The following is a 13,387-nucleotide window of genomic DNA, read 5'->3' as shown; positions in this document are numbered from 1 at the left end:
GCTGCTTTTGCTTCCTCCCCGCCCCCCAAAAAGAGGACAGCTTGTCTCAAGCACTCTTCTGAGAAGCAGAATCCACACTGTTGCATACACCCCTCTTTTTGCACTTGCATTAAATATAGAGGCTGACAAAATAAAAAAATCAAGCAAAATACTGTTGAATACTACAAACTACAGTGAAAATAAAATAGTCATGCTCTTACAATGAGAAATTAAAAAAAAAACCTAGCACTAATGTGACCAGAGGAAATGGCACTGAGTGACAGACTGAGGGAAACCCTTGCAGACATAGGTATATGTGGCAGAAGTGATATTTAAAAATACATTCAAAAATATTGAAGTCTCTCCTCTGAGTGTCAAAACTCTTCTCCTCTATTAAAACATGATTTTCTATCATGGCAAGACAGGATAAATTGACACATGCCAGCTATTTCACAGTCACCTCTCTTATGCACATCCTTTAGGCTGTCATAAGTTTATATTCGAGGATATTGAGGGTTGTAAAGGATATTGAAGCTTACGGACACCCATACATTTGGAGTTTATGAGAACAGGGTCACTACTGATGCCTAAAAGAACAAGGTTAAAGCAACACTGTGTGTGTTGATTATGTGTGTCTTCTCTGTTTCGGTTAGTCTTTTAGACACTTTGCATTCTTCTCATGTTTCCCTTCCTCAGGAGCCTACCTCTTATTCCCCTGCGCACTCTCACTATTCTGTAAGCGTACACACCACCATCTTTCCTGCCTTTTCATCTCAGCTTTCTTAACTCTATTCCATCACGTTTTAGTTTTCTTTTTTCAATGTGAAAGCTGCTGCACACCGACTAATTTATTGTGTTTCCCTTCTCCATGACCCTACAAACCATTTCCCAGTATTTCCTATGAAAGGCAACACAAAACAATTAAGTCACAGTACATTAACGAAAGGACTTCTCAAATGTCATCTACCTTTTGAGGGGCAGTAACTACACTTATCAATGAAGTTACTCACATTTAGTCAAAGCAAGTCTTTTGCAGTCTTATTGTGGCACACTTCATGAACATCTGACATAATTTAGTCCTTTGTTTGCTCATAGCAAATGTGTACATTTTGTTTGTATGTGCTATTTTATATATAAAATTCAGCATCAGAAAATGTTCTTCTGATATAGTCAATGAGTTAAATGATTATGGATTAAAGTGTACTATTGTACAAAGTATTTAAGTATGTTTAAGCTCCATTGAAGTTAATTTGACATGAGTACATGCTTAAATTCCTTGCTTTTTCAGGGTCTTAATTTGAAATCTGACTTTCTGCTTAGTCAAACTCTCATAGTATTCCCAACACTTCAGTACAGCCAGCAGCTTCTAACAGCTACCATAAATAACTTCAAAAAAAGATTTACTACTGTTTTTCATACTGTTCTTCCTCCCTACCTGGAGCAAAAATTTTAATTTCACAGTGGTCTAAGACGAGGACTTAATATATCTAGTCTACAACAAAAGATAATTTGAATTAAATATCCCTACAAAATAACACTTGTACTCCTGAGAACAAATGATTATTCTAGTCTGCTATTTATATTTATATCCACATCTGATGGCTCTGAACCAATCTAAAATGCGATCTTATTTACAAAATCCCTACTTCAATAAAAAAAGGTTAATTTTCTCCTGAAAAAACACTACTATTAGACACAGGATTTTCATTCATTTAACTTTATTGACCTCAGTGGAGGTTTTTTCAATTTACAGTTTATGGTTTATCTGAGAGAAAAATCACATCTGTTGAAGGGCTACTGTAATATAATTCTTAAAAGCTGAGAAACAGAAATAGGTTATACATGGAGCAGTTGCTTTACTGTGAGTTTTCTAGAAAGTTGCATGAAAACTATACTTGGCAAGTTATTCAAGATTTATAGACATTCAAATGAGATACTTGCATTACCCACACGTGGCATAACTATACAAGAGGCAGACTGTCAAATAAATAGCAGTAGTAACTGCTTGACAATGTGTGGTGCATACAATAGATCAACATGAAGTATCAGTTTACTTACAAATGTAATCCATTTTATTTTGCTTTCATTCCAAAACACTTACGTTACCTGAGAGCTGGCATGCTATGCTCCAACTCAAGACAAGCCTATTTAATAAACTGACAAATGTTTTATAATAGGAGCTAATAATGAAAACACATTCACTGTGAACTACCACACAACTCTACAAATACTCTGGATACCTTTTGTACACTGAGAGTTGTTCATAGCTGAAATAACAATTCCTCTGTTTATAGTGCCATTTGCACTGCTCTCCAGCACGTTTGATCATTCCCCATCTGTGTTTTAACTGCAGCGCTTCTGCGCAGATAAATCTTACCTCAGCCAGTAAAGGCAAAACACTGACAAGAGAAAAAGAATGTTCTCCATGACCACTCTGTTGTGCAAATGTTTCTTCACCTTTTCTGGGATGATATCTTGGTTTATATGGGGCCATTATTAAGAAAGAAAACATTTTTTAGGAGCTTGAGGGAATAAATTAATTTGTGGTCTGTTTCATCCTCTTAACTTTCATCCAAAACAACTGAAAGTAATTAATTTAAATAACGAAACAAGTTCCCAAGAATTCTCTGAGACCAATCTCTAGCATCTATAATTGAAGATTTTATAGTTGCAAAATCAAAAGGACACAATGCCATTTTTTCAGGAAATTCCAATGTGGTAGACAAAATTAGAGTAAGAATCTAGGTTAAAGACATGTCCCATTACATTTTCACCTTCTGACATGTATAATCTACATATAACATTGCTGTGCTAGTTACAGTGAATTCTAAAGGGTTTTGAAAAAACTCAAACTATTTTTAAATCGTTAATTAACTCCTCTCTACTTAAAGCCTTAACAGAAACTTTATAATTCCTTATGTTTTTACATATATAGGCATACATTATCCTTCAGGAGAAAAAAAGGAATTGAATAGCTGCAGGATTTCTAAGCAGCAAATGCCTCATAACGGAAATGTAATGAAGAAATGTGACTCATCTGTGAAATACATAAAATATTTTGTGAAAAAATGGATCTGAAACTATATAATACAGACAAAATGCCCAAAGTCCACGAAGGAATGGTCCCACCTCTCTTTTCCTGGGGCAGCTGGTGGTAGAAGACAAACCTAATGGTAGCATGACCTGGAGTCACCTACAAGTAGGATGTGCTTAATGAATCCAAGGTTCTGTTGCTTGTCAAAGTCACCATGAACCTCATCAATATACCATTTGCTTCTCTTTTTCTATCTATCGATCTCATGAATTGTTTTGCCCAGCTCTTGTAAAGGAAAAATGCAAAAAGGGAGCTTTGGGACAGCTGTGAAGACCAAGCACAGTAAGCATAAGACATTCTTGATCTTTTGGAAGGCTATTCCAAAGATGCAATGTCGCAGGGAAGCCATGGAAAAGATTAAGGAACAATACAAGAAAAGCCACCCATGATGAATTCCAAGAATGGAAGAACTATGCCTTTGAAAAAAAGGTAAGAGTAAATCAGGAGCATGGTCAAGAACTGCTAGGCCTTCAGGGTAAAGAAGTATGGATTAAGACACTTCCTAAATGTTACATGGTACATAAAGTATATTTTTATGGAAATTTTTTTAATCAATTTTATACTAGGATTCAGTGCATAAGTATTTTTATGTCTTCCATCATAAAAACATTTCAGAAGATTGCAGTGACTCAGTCTCCCTTTTGCTCTAGGTGCATATTTTTCACAATACGAAGTTACTAATCTTTGAGACTTAAAATTTAGAATAAGAAAGGTGTGTTCAATTTCCTTTTCAAAATAAAAGTTCAGCTTTTGGTTCCTGAGAAAACAAGTGACACATATGCCTTTTCAAAACCAGAAACATTCACCATTGAAAGAAATACTTACGAGTGGCATGAAAATCCAAACACTTCTCAGATATACACAGAAAGGAGCAACCACACTTCCTACACGGCACATCATGCTTCCACTTCCAACAGCAAGCGATCTATGCGTAAAACAAAGATTCAGTAAGAATTCTGGCAGATAATGCAAACAATTAGAAATGCACAAACACTTAAACAATCAGTAGGATGCTATGTGTCTTTATGTAATTATACTAGGAAGCCATTGCTACATCAGTGTAAATTTATATTGTAGTGAAATTCAGCTGCTTCTATAATTAAGATTAAAAACATAATCATCATTCAGTATAGATCACAGGATGAAGAACCACGACTTTTAAGAAAGGCAGAAATAATGTTTAAGAAAGTATTGAGTATTCTTCTAGTTCCTCAGTGAAACCAATCAATGCATATGGAAATGAAAAATAAATAAAAATGTATTGTACAGCCAAATAGTAGAAAACTCTGAAGCAGCAGAGGAACTCATCCCATCCCAAGTTTTTCGGACCACTGCCATTAATGCCAAGAGCTGCTGGATCTGGCACAGGAGCATAACAAAGAAAAGGAAATAACAGCAAAATAATGAAAAATATATGACTGGTGAAAGTTCTTACCTTACAATTGTTGGGTACAGTTCTGCTGTGTAGAGATATATAAGGCCAAATGCCACACCTATTGAAAATTTTCCAGCCATATTTGCTAAGACAATTAATACATTGAAATCCTATTGAAAGAGAGCACAAATAAATAAATCACCAGAAAACAACACTGTTCCAAACTTAATTTAAATCCTTTAAAAGTTGTGACCCTTCTTTAAACAATAAGCAATACTTATTGCTTGCTTTTTTAAAGTCAGTCTTGGTAAGTAACTAGTGCCCATATAAATTTTTACCAGTCCTGATTCACTGAAGCCGTGGGAACATTTTACATGTGACTCCAGCAATGAAACTGTGAAACCTGTACTGAAAATACAGAAATCTATCTTAGACTGGCAGCCGCATTTTAAAAACAGCCTTTAGTCAACAATATGATTTAGAAAGAGCAGCTGCATCTACAGACAGTCTTTAAAATCAATTTCTACTACAGGAACACTTTCAATGATACGTGACTAACCTGAGGTATGAACATAATTAAAACACAGATCAATGCACTTAAAATAAGGAACGGAATGAGTGTGTTTCTCCTTCCCAGTTTGTCCATCCCAATGCAAGCAATGACATAGCAAGGCAACTCCACAGCACCTGTCAGTATGAAATTATTTTGTTTTAAGTCATGATTACACATATTCATGTTATAACTCTAACTTCCTCTTTCTGAGGATTAATTTAATCTAGGGGGTAATTAATAAGTGAAATCCAGAGATAACCAGTGTGTTGGGCTAGTTCACTTTGTAACAGATATAGCAACAGAAGGCAGAAAACATGGCCTAAAATATGGTAGTGGGGGATGGAGAAGGACAAGGGAAACGGGTTTCACAGCACAGAGCAGCTTCAGTTCTCTTTTGGGGTGGAAAATTACAGAAAACAGCAAGGCCACAGTCCTGCTTTGATGACACTGGCACTTGTGACTGAAAGGTCTCCATTTGCTGCTCTTTTGCTTCAGGTTTTTTCACATCAACAGCTTAAGCGTGCCCACGAGGAATATCGCTGGTGTCGCACCAACACACCTCTCAGGATTTGCCAGCTTCCACCTGGACACAGAACTGAAGCCACAGGCGCCTCCCCCAGCTTCAGCCCCAAATCACCCCAAAGTAAAAGGCAAGCAAGGTCTCTCCAGGTCTGGTTTTCTCTGAGCCAGCTCCACAAACACAGAGAGTGCAGTTCCAGCTTCTTCTCTTCTCCATTAAAAAGAGGGCAGCAGCTTAAAATATCCCACTCTTACTCAGATCATCTCTTCCTAATGTCTATTTCCAGAGAAAAACTGCTGCAGCTCTAAGGGAACTGGTGTTTCGCTAGGACTGTTCACAAACCCTGCTTAAACATGATTTGCCCCTAGACAAATTATATTGAGCCTAAGCCAGTTTGGACATGATTTAAACCAACTTGCTCATGAAAAATGCTACTATGTCCAGTGTAAAATCAAGGAAGAACATAAGATACAGCCCTGAACAAAAATGCTGCTTTCCTTTACTAAGCACATATAGTACTTCAATACACTTATAATATTGGGAAACAATCTTTTGGGCTTGTGTTGGTAAAAACAGGTTGCAATTATTCAGTGTTTGTTAGTCTGCTAAAACATTTTCGGAAGAGGTGGATATGGTGACTTACATGCTGTACTCCACCGTAACAGTTTAGTTATCTGCAATACTAGCATCCACTCTTCAACATGTCAGTCTATCAGTACGCTATAATATGTGACAACACAAACTGTCCTTCTGTATGCTTATGTACATGAACAGTCACATTCACTTCACCAAGAGCACTCAGTTGCATAAAGCAAAGCGCATGACTTAATTCTTTGCTGGCTCAGAGCTGCGTGCCTGATCTCGAGTCTTCTGAAGTCAATGGAATATTTCCACTGATTTTAACAAACTTTGGATCAGACCTTGAATGCACTGAGCTGCCTTTACAAACAACTGACATACCAGAGAAAGATTATGGTCAGACCAATAAAATTAAAAGAAAAGTACAACTAAATTAAAAATATCCTTTTGAGAAAACTAAAATTACTTTTGCTTCTGAGAATTATGAATCTATTTTCTACACAGACTGACTCAATATGTCATGACTGTAAGTGACTAAAGGATTAACTTTTTTCTGTCATTTTCCTATTTCGTGCATATAACAGAGCCACGTGAATTTTCTGTTGCTGGTCTGCTTCCCTTGGTGTTCGTGTGGAACTTCTATAGGCTTGCAGGCAAAAAAAAAGACAGGTAGAATATGGTTTTACAATCAAAAACATAGACAGAGAAGAATTTTGTACACCAACAAATTGTAAATTCTCTTTTTTTCAGAAGCAGTGAGATTTGGAGTGTATGATACTCCTGCGTTAGTCAACTTTATGAAGAGTTAGCATGAAACTTTTTGAACAAGGTTCATAATTGAATGAACAAAGTTAAAAAATTGGCTGTCAAATCTATAGACATTTCTAAATGTTATGTTCTAGTTCTGTCATAAACAGAATAAGATACAAAAATATTTACCTATGAGAAAGAGATTTAAATATTCATTGCCTCCTAGACTGACAGAACTGAGGGAGAAGACGTAGTACCCCAAGCTCCCCGTGAACCAGACCAGCCAGACTGTGATGGTCCTTCTTGCAATGTGCCAATTACAAAACAGGTCTAAGATGTTGTGCTTCTTTGTTGAGGATGCATCATTGTCACTCGTTCTGCCACTGACTAGATCGTCTTGTTGGACTGAGCACAGTTCAGAAACTTTGCAGGGAGTGCTTACTTTATTCCATCTTGCCATTATATTAATTACTTTTTCGGCATCTTCATATCTTTCCTCTGACAGGAGCCAAAATGGTGTTTCTGGGAGCATCCAGCAGCACAAGACAAAGGGAAGAGTTGCTACGGAGAGAAATATCTGATAGACCCACCAGGTCCGAACCAAAAATCCCACGAGTGCCACAATCATAATTCCCATAGCAAAAAAAGCATGGACATGCATAGAAGCCCAGGTTCGTGCTTTAATGCCAACAAATTCAGTCACATAAACAAAAGCCACAACCAGATAGCCACTTGAAACCTGGGGGGGTGGGAGAGAGAGAAAACAAAAAAGAGAGGTTTGTATCTACTCTCCTTCTGCAACAGCTAACAGTAAAAACAGACAGCTAACAGTGTTCCACATCTGTGTACGCTTAATCGCCACCACATTGGCATGTCCCACACTGACAGAAAAAAAGGCAACTCTGAAAACAAATCAGCTGGAGAAAAAGTTCACTCAAACCTTCAGACTGCCCAGACATTGTATTTAAAAATGTGAAGTGATTTTGGATGCTTCTCTGTAGTGGGGGAGAGCCAGCAAGAGACACCCGAAAAAGAGCCTAATTTGCTGATGTCACTAAGCCCTTCACATCCAAAAATCAGGTCCCTTAATGACATCACAAACCGGATGCTCGGGAACATGAGGTCCCCTGAAGTAACTGCCACTTCTGAAAATCTTAACCTTGGCTTTTAAGTAGACTATTAATAATCTGCATGTCAGGCAACTGCAAATTCACTGAGAATTACCTTCCACAACCTTGTAAATTATCTCATAAAATCAATTTTTTACAATGTTGGAAAATAATCTCATTTATATGATTATAGGTTCTCATACATTATCTAGCCATATTAATGGAATGCAATTACAGGCATGTTCTGCATGATAGTATTTCTTCACTGAATATATATATTATTGAATAGATATATATGTATTTTTCAATTTCTCTAGTAATAGTTAAACTCTTGGTATCTCAAAACATTTCAAAACACAGCTAGAAAATCTAAACTAGAAAATATTCCAGTATACTGTTTTGATTAATCAATTTTCTGATTAAAAATATTCCAGTTAATAAACTCTGATTCTGAACCCACTGAACCTGATAGGAAAGCTGCGCTGATCTCAGTGGCATAGGGCCAGAGCTTTAGATCTCCATCTCACAAAACAGTCCCAGAGGGCAGTTAAAACCTACAGCATCGGTCTGATCAGAGCTTTTTGCTTTTCTAAACTACCACAGCCCCTAGCATGAACATCCAAGGGTCAGTAGAGGGACTCCTGTTGATCTCACTGTTCAAGGCTGAAATTCCCATGGAGTTTTTCCGGCTAGGAAATCCTTCTGAGCTCTAATCTGGCAAAGGGGATCTCCACATGCAAGGTCCTGTCTTGACTAATGCACTGCCAGCAGGAATAAAATTAATTCTGTGATTATTTTCAAATTTCTAACCTACTTTGAATACCTTACGTAATTTTTCTTGTGATAGTTTTCTAATTTCTTTATGCATTATCTAGTGAAAGACTACAAATATACTTTGAGATGTAAAACAGTAATTTAAAATTGGTTACAATATATGTAAGTATTGAATATATATTAAATATTGGATATATATCATAGATATAGATAAACACATATACTGGAATACCCTTAAGTACAGTATAAACATCTAGGTATTAAACATGTCTACCTATGCATTTAGTATTTCAGACATAGTCTAAGAGACCAAAGAGATGCATAGAAGAGAAAATGTGCATCTCCCCTCCATCACTCAAAATAGCAGAGATAAAAATCATACTTCTTATAGATTTGTTATTTCAAGAAAATTCTACTCCATTTCTGACAATAAGGAGAAATGCAATGGCAGCTGCAATGCAGAATCCAGAGTTTGCTGCTCACACTTGGTATTTAATTACCAGTCCAGCAGAGGTTGGGATGGAGGAAGTACCAAACACTGCTTCATACAGACGCTTTCTATTAATTCAAAGAGGAAAAGTGCTGTGGTCCAAGAACATTCAGACTCTCCCTGCTCTGCTGAAATAAGTGCAATAGAGGGGGCTTTAGAATAGTGAAGTACAAGAGGAAATAAGAACAAAAGGGAGGTTTTCCTGAGAAGGGGTAGGAAATGACACATGAAAAGAGCCAGGGTGAACAACCTTTCTTACCATAGCAAGGAGAAAGCGCACAATCACGAAACTGTAGTAGTCAAATGTGAAGGCCACTGCAATGCCAAATACAAACTGACCAGCACTTGTGAACCATATAACACGCCGTCTTCCCAGTCTGCAAATCACAGCAGTAATAAAATTATGAACAACCACAAACATTCCATGAAAATACACCCGCAACTCCAGAGAGCTTATCTGGAAGTGAGTCTGAAAATATTGTACTTAATGCTCTCACTCACCACAGAAACTCTAGATTAGTTTCCTGTATTTTCCTCACCACGTGAGAAAGAAAACAAATAATTTTTCAGTAAATCAAACTAAAAGCAAGAAAAACAAAGCTCCTATTGAAGGAACTTCCATTCCACTATTCTTGGCTGGAAGCAACGTGCAGAAGTAGGCATTACATATGCCCACCTCCAGTTTCGTTTAATTTCTACATAACTAATCTGCAAATTTACTCTGTTTTATTTTTGAGGACAGTAGGTAAGACTTGCTTTTTCAGATATTTTATATTAAGTAACGCCTAGTTAATAATTTCTAACAAAAGTTTAGCTGTGATAACACATGCTACCTCTTGCCAAAGTAACAACGGATTTGGATAGTAATGAAAGGCTTCTGTAACATATCTTTACCCAGTTATTTAAAGTTGGAATTCTCTAATAACTGACAATCACATAGTTCCTCTAAATTTTCTGATCGCCTCACAGCACACAGGCATGCATGTACAAACACAGAAATCCAATAAGCTAGTATACTAACAGCAAAAAAAAACCCATGTCAAACACTAGCTGCCCAACAACAACATAGTAATTTCCAGTGTAAAAGAATAGTATTTAGTAAAAAGGAACTTCTATTTGTTTATCTTCTTTGCATACTTCAGGGAGAAACTATACCGAGCAGAGTCAGTTGTCCCTAAACAAGTTAGCACATGCTATCAATAAGAAGCTCATCTGAGGAGAAAACCTAGAAATCTGCAGTAGATATACAACACTCTAATGAGGATTCATTATATTCTGTGTACAAATGTTCTGTAACACGAAACGTGCGGAATCATTTTTCTTCCTTGATAATATTCTCTTGGACTTTTATTATCTACTCCACTGTGAACAGCTTTTCACAGATGTGGATATTACATTTAAGCATAGAGTTTGAGGACTTCCAGGGGTGTGGGCTCATTTGTCTGTTTTTCTCCGTATTTGGTATTACATTAAAACAACCCTGGGAAGTGATGTTGTAAATAGGTGTAGTCCAAACAGCCACATGGCACAGTTCTTTCCAGTGCCCTCCTATTTTTCTCCAGCCCTGACCTGGAGTCATGCATATTTGGTCTCTGATCCCTACCAGAAGAGATCCCAGTAAGTCCAAGCTGTTGGATCTCTTCTGTTGGGAAATCTGTTAATTAGGAATGGGAGGAACCCACTAACTTATTTCCCGCCAGCCAGGATGTGTCAGAAAATAATAACTTTCAGCTGTAAAATCCATGGTTGTAAATCTGCAACTCAGAATGTGTGTATTATCTCAACTGGCTGTCCATGGCTTGAATTAATGGAAATGAGAACAATATGATCATAACCTTATAAATCATGGCTGAGTATTAATTAATAAAGCTATGAATGATTTAAAGGAATGCAGAACAAATGTTTGCATTATATTCTGGTTTTGTATTAAATACAGTTATACAAAGCCTTGGATCAGGAGGGAGGATTGATTCCATGTGTTCTAAAAACCAAATTAAAAGCCAAAAATCATCTTTACTTTTGCATTCCTGTGTTGTAACTGTAACACTGTAGCATTGTGCTAATGAAGGAAAACCAGAAAACAACATGCCTGGTCTCCTTTTTCTGCTGGTACTGTTAGCTGTGGGATAAAACTTCACCCTCCACCTAGCAGAGCTGTTACGTCAACAAGCTCCTTTATAGAAAGAGATAAGTAACGCTAACCCAGCCTTCAAATCAAAACACAGGTACATAAACTGCCTAAGACAAAACCAAGTACAATGTAGCTTAGGCATTTGACTCATGTGGGTAGAGGGGCACGGCTGGGTGTTCTTCTGAGGCAGGAATACATATGTTTGTGTTGAGAGAGAAAACCAAGAGAAGTAGGAGGATACAGATGTACATCTTGGATCTCACTGTCGCTTCTGAGTCTAGCTCTGATGCTGGATCTCAGTGCATGACCAGAGAAAATATCCAGGGAGGGGAGCAGGCTGCAGGACAGCCTTGGCATTATGAGCAAGGGACTGCTCAGATCGAGTCCCTCCACAGACTGACTCTCCTCATGCTCAAACAGAGCTTTGTATGTGCTGGTAAATAAGTGAAACTACAGCACAACTCACTGACAACCATTTTTCCTCTTATCTGGACTAACCTTCAGGAGACGGAGGTTGAAGCTGAACGCTCAGGGAAAAGCTACTATTGGAGAGCAAGAAGAAATAGTGTATGGGTGTTTATTTTAAGAACGTGGGGCTGGATCAAACCCTCAAAGCCTTTGCATCAACCCCACTGAGCTGTATTCATGACAGAGGTTAGGAAACTTGTGCTTCTAAAATACATTATTTTTAACCTTCCAGTAGCACTTCAGTGGTTTATCATATCCAGAAATAAAAATCTATGTTTCCGTGAAAAAAAATGAGGTGAAAATCTACTCCCAGGTTTTACTGTTGCTGTTACTACTAACTATTGCTATTCCTGTTAAAAAAAAAAATTAATCTAAGGGCAAATACTAGCTGCATAGGGCAATTTGAAGGATCAAGGCCCACAACAATGGCTGATATAAAGTAGGAAAAAAATTCTAAAAGCAAATGATTTGTGAATACATTTTAAAATTAGTACTTGCTATCAGAAAAAGAAATTGAGTTAAACACCTCTGTCAATAAAACAATATCCAAACCTCCTGAATTCTGAATACATAATTATGAATACACAATGAATGAAAACAACAAAACAGGTAGATATGCATGGAAATACTGCAGCTGAAGCCACAATTTTCAGAGGATGGCACTTTACCTGTCAGCAATGTCACCAAAAATCACTGCTCCAATCAAGACTCCAAGCATGAATGTAGGCTGGATTAATTTTGCAAGCCATTCTCGGTCACAGACCAGATCCCACTGCGTAACAACAGTGCTCTTCCAGTTTCTTTCATCATAGAGAAATCCATCAGAACAAGAAAATATGGACTTGTTGCCTTTGTATTCATATGTCAGATCCAAACTGCCTTCTCGTTTGGACCTGCTGCATTGGTTAAGTTCCCAAACTTCTCCATTTTCCAGCTGGACTACAATGTAATTTTCTGTTGATGTCCATAGTGTCCAAATGTCCTCGATACTTGATTCAGAGGAGTTGTAGAAAAGAACACTACTCACATTTCCAGGGATCCCACATACAAAGTTAGGAGTAACAGCCATGAACACAGATGCTAAGTAATGGATACCACATGACATAGCTTGAAAGACAGATGCAAAATAAACACATGCTTGAAATCTGTAAAGGGAAAAGAAAAAAGTTTACTGAAGAAAAGCCCTCTATACATAAAAAAAAAATCAACATAATTATTTTGCTAGGATCTGTAAATGGAGACATCATTAAAGTGTCCAGTGTGTTTTTTTTGTATGGCACTGATTCAGTATTAGCTAAGCCCTGCAAGAGACCAAAGATGAGAAAAGATCCATAGCAGAAGTAATCTATTGTCAGGAAATAAATGCTGCTCTTAGTCACATGTTTAGCCATGCACAGAGAACACCATTTAAGAAGAAAAAATTCTGAACTTAAGCAGTGAGTTTGTAGCAGCCTTACACCCTCCAATTCTGTGTAGTACATCCCCTCAAAATAAGGCCTTAGATTACTGGAACGGTTAGAAAAACCAAAATGTTGCAACCTCAGCGTTCTGAGGGATAGAGATAT

The 13,387-nt window shown here is 37.3% G+C and overlaps 1 protein-coding gene across 8 annotated transcripts in view; it reads right to left on the bottom strand.

Annotated features, from left to right (window-relative positions):
• SLC22A16 (solute carrier family 22 member 16) overlaps positions 1-13,387 on the bottom strand; it is a 42,255-nt gene that overhangs the window by 5,760 nt on the left and 23,108 nt on the right. Inside the window, exons 2-8 of one of the 8 annotated variants that reach the window (XM_068413222.1) lie at positions 12,491-12,967; positions 9,483-9,600; positions 7,040-7,589; positions 5,008-5,135; positions 4,509-4,618; positions 3,899-3,998; positions 1,744-3,172 (exon numbers count right to left, since the gene is read on the bottom strand). In XM_068413222.1, coding sequence (XP_068269323.1) covers positions 2,966-3,172; positions 3,899-3,998; positions 4,509-4,618; positions 5,008-5,135; positions 7,040-7,589; positions 9,483-9,600; positions 12,491-12,967 — 1,690 coding nt within the window. In that variant the 3' untranslated portion in view covers positions 1,744-2,965. Of the gene's footprint in view, positions 1-1,743; positions 3,173-3,417; positions 3,490-3,898; positions 3,999-4,508; positions 4,619-5,007; positions 5,136-7,039; positions 7,590-9,482; positions 9,601-12,490; positions 12,968-13,387 lie in introns of those variants that run through there. The other 7 variants (XM_068413230.1, XM_068413239.1, XM_068413212.1 and 4 more) reach the window with 7 other exon arrangements.

This window comes from Nyctibius grandis, chromosome 1 (genome assembly GCF_013368605.1).
Source record: "Nyctibius grandis isolate bNycGra1 chromosome 1, bNycGra1.pri, whole genome shotgun sequence".
Lineage (NCBI taxonomy): Eukaryota > Metazoa > Chordata > Aves > Nyctibiiformes > Nyctibiidae > Nyctibius > Nyctibius grandis.
The sequence above is the reverse complement of the archived record's forward strand: the minus strand, read 5'-3'. Positions and strand labels throughout refer to the sequence as shown.